The sequence below is a fragment of the Thermobia domestica genome, chromosome 3 (genome assembly GCF_964235325.1).
Source record: "Thermobia domestica chromosome 3, izTheDome1.hap1.1, whole genome shotgun sequence".
In the NCBI taxonomy this organism is placed as follows: domain Eukaryota; kingdom Metazoa; phylum Arthropoda; class Insecta; order Zygentoma; family Lepismatidae; genus Thermobia; species Thermobia domestica.
This window is the reverse complement of record NC_137456.1, coordinates 53,356,378-53,362,769: the sequence shown is the minus strand read 5'-3', so window position 1 is coordinate 53,362,769 and position 6,392 is coordinate 53,356,378. Positions and strand designations below refer to the sequence as shown.

The window sequence follows — 6,392 nt, the reverse complement described above, 5'->3', positions numbered from 1 at the left end:
AGCCGACGGAAAGCAATGCCTATTTCCACAGGAAGCGGTGTGTGTAAGTGTGTTGTGAAATTTTTCTTTATTAAAAAATAACGTAAACACTCTCTTCTCTAAAAAGACTCTTTGCAGAGTCGTTGCGTATCTCAGTGTTGAGATTTCGTCCCAGCTGGTGAGCACACCTCAGTTAACACCGCAAGGTTTACTGGTGTGTCACGGCGTTGTCTTCTCTTCTCTCAGCTTCAATCTTCATAACGACGCTCTCACACAGCCCCAGATCAATTCAGATCAGATCAGATCTTTTAACAATATTGCTACTAATCTAATGTTCTCCGGATTGCTGCCAGAGTGAGTGTTTAAGAATCGCTGTGTTCCTATTGGTTGTTTTTGTTGTCCAATGACGTGCTCTAATTTTGCTGGTGGAAACTGCTCTCTGATTGGCTGATGGTTCTTGATTGCTACTGATTCCATTATCACATGCGAATTTCAATTTGGAATATTTCCATAGTTGTTAAAGTCATTAGAGAATTCCTCATTAGAGGAACAAAATAGATACGTTGTATAATAAAGTAAGTAAATAAAAAGAAATGTATCTGCTTTTATTTTATTTCTTCAATTGCAGAATGGATCTTGCACAATGGAACTGAAGGTTCTTGGATTTTTGACACTATTTGTACAATATCATGCTACTCGAAGTCTTGTTAACCACCATAAGCAGAAGTCTTTCACTATTCCAGATGACTATGATGAACACGAAGCCCCAAGGAAGTTCTTTGGTTAGTATTTCAGACATATTCTATTAATATTCGAATTAAGAAATTTCAATAATTATTATCTACATAGTAATAATGTTTCAATGGTGATGTTATTTATAGGATATAATGCATGATTAACAAACTTTTTACAACATCTGTATAAATTGTAAAACAGATATGTCTACGACTCTAAGATTAATCTTGTTTCCTAATAGAAAATTACTTACAGGTATTATAATAAATACGAGAAATCTGAAATATCTGAAATATCTCGTATCTGAAATATGTACGATGTTCATGTACTTACAGGAATGTATCATTAAATTAGTTGATTCTGATCCGTTTAATGCATTGGTTGATCGTGTCGCGGTGTCGGTTCTGCAGATGTCAGTCCAGGTTGCTGTGGGACTCGTATACGATATTTACTTCCCATCATGGGTCTTACAATTAGTTGAGCCATTTTATTACGCGTGTGTATATGATACAAGAATTTTAGGAAAACCAAAAATGGATCAAAAGATTGTGATCTTGGCCAATAATTAACTTTTGGATCAGGGGCTACAAAATTTTTAAAGATTGTGATCTTGGCCAATAACTTTTGGATCAGGGGCTACAAAATTTTTAAAGATTGTGATCTTGGCCAATAATTAACTTTTGAATCAGGGGCCACAAAATTCTTGAACGGCCACTAAATCTAGTATTCGTATTTTCTACGGAATAAGTACAACAGACTAAGTTAACTAATAGTTTGAGTTTCGCTACACTATATCTAGTTCTCCAGATATAAAGCCAACAAGAAAATTTTTGATTGAAATATATTGATCCAAAAATGGTGACATTAAGGGGCAAGAGATACTATCCCGCGGCAAACATTCATTTTCTTATGTGACAGACAATACATACGTCGGATACTTAAAGCGTTATGAATCATATATCCATTTTGGAAATCACATAAACTCTTAAGTTTAAAGTTACTGAATAAAACGTCAAATTAATAATTTGTACGATTGCTGCCAAACGAATTAGAAGATTGACCATCATCTGTCAATGGGAAGTCAACCTTAGAACAGCCAGTGGAGAAATTGCCTGGTAGTCTTGGATTAAGTTGTTCCATCAGGCAAAATACTAATTCTGCCCATTAAAAATATTTTCATTAGGTCCAGACTTTGGGAACGTGAATATTGTAGATGAGTATAGAGTATACACTTATCATATTGATATCTGCTTTACTTTTATATTGAAAAACTTAGAAACAAGCGTATATGTATTAATAAGGATTTTAGTTCAAATTGCATAAAAAATGCGAGAACAGCTTTAAGTAGACTAATTCTTTTTATTCCAGAAGAAGATAAGGAATGGAAGGTACAAATTGATCTCAGTGATATTGAAATTCTAATGATCGACAACATAGAGGGCGTAAGTAAATATACTTATTTTTCAATATTAATCAAAAGTAGAAGGTATTCGTAAATGGCTCTTACCTTTCATCTTCTATTTACTTCGAAGTTGCACCAATTTTGTGCTTCGATAATAACATTGAATAATTTTGAATATAAAATATAAAAAAAATCCAGCCTTTTAATTATTTTGGGGAAAGGGCAAGCCATGTGTGCTCTGTAGGCATAAGACAAATTTCAACATGTTTACGAATCTTGAACAATATTTTCTTATACTGCACCAAGAAAATAATCTTTATGGTAATCGTTTAGTATCTGATAATACGACAAAGATATTTGTAACATCTACTGGCGATGAAAAAACTTATTTCGTGCTGAAACAATGTAGTTATCATTATACTAATCTTTTAGTTACAGATACAAATTACTAATTAACGGAATACATAATTAACGTACTTCTTTATTTTATTGTAGGTACCACTGCAAACCAACGTAAATCAACAGTGAAAGTTTATTTGAAATGAAATGAAATCTTTAAGTTTTACGTCCCACGATTATTCCGGTTAGGCTAAAGGAGACGGCGATGATGAGAGATCAGTGAAATGGTGGAATGAAGAAAATGAGAGGGAACGAGAGAACCCCGAGAAAACCCACAAGTACGATGTTTGCCCACCACAAAGTCCACACGGCGCGAGCTGGGATCGAACTTAGGACCCCAAGCACCGGACGTGAATACTCGAAAAGTTTATTTGAGGTAGTAATGTAAATCGAAATGAACCTTAGTGCACACTGCCAAATTTTAGATGTTAAATTTATGCTATTCACTTTATAATGAAAGAATAGTAACAGGAAACCTAAGTTCGTTTCCTTATAATGCTACTTAATTAGGTATACAAGTCCAGGTACGAAAATACAACAGAAACTTTGACGAGTAATACGTAAAACGATCACAGATCATAACTCTCAGTTTCATTGAATTTGTTTATTTACTCGTTCTTCTTAAGAAGTTTCTGTCTTATCTTAATCATAAATTAACCTATATTTTCTTAAAGCATCTTTGCCTAGGTTCTTTTTCTTAATCGTATCAATCAGCACAATCATGCTTACTATCTTACTCTTTTATTCTAGATTCACAGACTCTTTCTTTCTTCAACACACATAAAAGCGCTTTTACTTTCCAGATATAAATCCATGTCGACAGCAAAAAAAATGTTTCAATTGTATCAAAGTATTTGCTATTTTGGCAATTAATATATTCTACTTATAATTAATATTTACATTTTCAAAATCAACTAAAATATAAATTAGCCAAAAATCGAAATGTATTGAAGAATAACAGTATTAAACGTGAGTACGAAATCTGTTAGTTATCTAATCGTCATGTTCTTGAAGCTTCCCTTACGTAGTATAACCTAGCAACATAGAGGTATTGGCAAGTGGTAATTTTGAAACGATTTCCGTGTAGCACAACGTCCCAATATTAGGAACCACGCCTATTATTACTAAGTACTTTTGTAATCTAGTCTATAGGGTAGAAATTATTGTTTTCTATACGTAGGCATGCGAGAATATAATAAAATAGGAATTTGTTTATCATTAAATTTGCCTAAACAAGGAATTGATACCATTAATCTCAATGAAAATAACCAAACTGCTACAACATAAGAATTAATTAATATATTACCCTGCAAAACGTTTGAACTTTAATTATCTGCTTAGTAAAATGCCATTCACTTACAGAGTTTGTTGCCAAGGAATACGAAACGCCGTTCTTAAATTTTTTGGTTTGATGTTTAGCATTACGTATTCAACATGCAATCTGGTGACATGTGCTTTCGCTTCCGTTCTTGAAACCACTGATGACTGAATATATTGGTCCATTTTGACCTATATTCACCAATAAACATATGCATAAACAATAAAGTAATACTTGTTGTGACAGGCTTATATAGAGACATCGTAGCGGACGAATCAGAAAGTGAAACAGATAGCATACCAACATTAGTTGAAATTAATGGTATGCAAAGACTGTTCTGACATAGAGAATTAAAATTCCCGTGTTTTGCACTCGGTGGCGTTCCAGACTCTGGTCCTGTAATCAATCAACTGAACTAACTGTGTATATTGTAAGATTTTTACACGTCGATTACTGCTATTGTAATTTCAGACTATTATCTTTTTTTTTGGTTCGATGCAGAAATTCATGGCATGCCAATGTTTTAGTTCCTTTCGAAAAGTTTTTGTGTGTGGGTAGATATACTACCAAAAGACAAACTTCTACGAACAGGGTATATTGAAACTTGTACATTCATGGGAGAAATTTGTTAAAAGAGTTGGCAAGTATGTTGAAAAGTAGCTTCAACATGAGCCTTTAATATATATCCTTGATATGTTACTCATAACATTTTCTTCTTCATAATTATTGCCTTACTCATTGACCTACATTCTTTAATTTATCTTAGCTTTACAATCGAATGCAATATTAGAATGGCTTCCTTCAATATATTTCTCCGTGTTTCGGCCAGTGCAGAATTGCTACAAAATTGTATTTAAACATTATTATTATAAATTAAATGATTATATAAAATTTTTAAAGAGTCATATTAGATAATTTTCTCCCCATCATTGGTAATAGTAGTGTCATCTAAATTTACTAAAGATGGATCAGATATTTGCAAGTTGATAATATCGTTGGATAGGAGTTCGTTTTATTTCTAAAGAAATGATTTCATAAGTAAAGATGCGTAGTCGCTAACGCTCTCGCCTTGGGTGCAAGCGGTCCCGGGTTCGATTCCCGGTGGGAGCACTCAGTCGAAAAAGTGTGTAACGCTTTCTCAGCCAGCCACTCTGAATGAGGTTTTCGTGGGTTTTCCTCATTCACACCATGCAAATGCCGGGGTGGTACCTGACTTATAGGTCCCAGACCGCTTCCTTCCTTAATCAATCCTTTCTTCCTTCCCTTTCCCCGGATAGTGTGCTCACCGAGGGACGTCATCTCTCCAAACGTGACGGGCTAAATGGCCTTAGGTGTCGAAAGCCCAGAAATCTAAATCCTAATCCTAATCATAACTAAAGATACTATACCATCAATACAAAGCAGCATCAGAGAAACTACCAGTGATGAACAGTAGCGGATGTCATTGAATGGCATATCACTTTTGTATCTTGTTCCATTGTACACTGAAATAGTTCTAGTACAGCTATATAACGACTACATTGCCCCCAAGAACATGATAGCACAACATTTTTTAGGCTCACAAATGTTCATGATCGTGATATCTGTCATTGATGTATTGGTGAATACCGAATCCTCTCTCCAAAATCGTGGAACTTTGGTATGGTGACATTTTTTTCAAAAATGCACATTTAGCTGAATAAAATTTGATGCTGCCAATTTCAGATACAGTGTAGTTAATCTTTTGTTTAGCGATCCGTACCCACCTTGAACTTAGATTAAAATTTACAGTATTTTATAGACATTTTAAAACCAATATTTTATAGGTTATAAATAATTTTATATGAAAATGTTATAGATATATAGAAGATACAGACATAAAGAAGTAGGTATTCAAACCCGTTCTATTATAAAATCCTTGATGCTATTTTATGCGCTGTAGAGAGAAGATTAACGTAATGTTTTTTTATTTGTTTGTAGACATTAAAAGCAGATCTATACATGAGAATCTCATGGATAGATCGTCGAATCAACATGTCTTCTGTTACGGACACTTCATTTAGCTGTGCTATTCATCCTGGGGAGAGACAGCAGTTATGGATACCAGAAGTTGTCATTGAGAAAATGAACAGACTGGATAGCGATAGAGGAATGACAGACACAAGGGTACTAATTCTGACATATGGACAGAAACTTACATATGTTATCAGGTACGCTTTGTGAGGTACAATTAATGGTTAATACTATTCGCAAAGATATCTTTTTAAATAAATAAATGAATATTATATAAACGATCTTACATAGTTGGTTCTTACTACATTATGAATATTCATTTATACGCATGGACTATATTGAATGGTTGGTTGATTGATTATAATTTAGTATCTTTTTCATCATTAAAAGTATATGACACGTTATCTCTCAGTATAAGGTGGAATATAAACCAAGCCATGCGTTCTAATTTGAAAGATCTCGGACCGGGAAAGAGATCTAGGACCGCGTAATTGTTTTTACCATATCTCCAGAACGAACTGAAAGATAAAATTTCTGAGGCAGACTTGAACTACAAGTAACATGAAT

General features: G+C 33.8%; 1 protein-coding gene across 1 annotated transcript in view; it reads left to right on the top strand.

The window, feature by feature from the left end:
• The first annotated feature begins 622 nt into the window (after window positions 1-622).
• LOC145681792 (glycine receptor subunit alphaZ1-like) overlaps window positions 623-6,392 on the top strand; it is a 28,247-nt gene continuing 22,477 nt past the window's right edge. Inside the window, exons 1-3 of the mRNA XM_081753402.1 lie at window positions 623-761; window positions 2,083-2,156; window positions 5,793-6,022. Coding sequence (XP_081609528.1) covers window positions 623-761; window positions 2,083-2,156; window positions 5,793-6,022 — 443 coding nt within the window. The remainder of the gene's footprint in view (window positions 762-2,082; window positions 2,157-5,792; window positions 6,023-6,392) is intronic.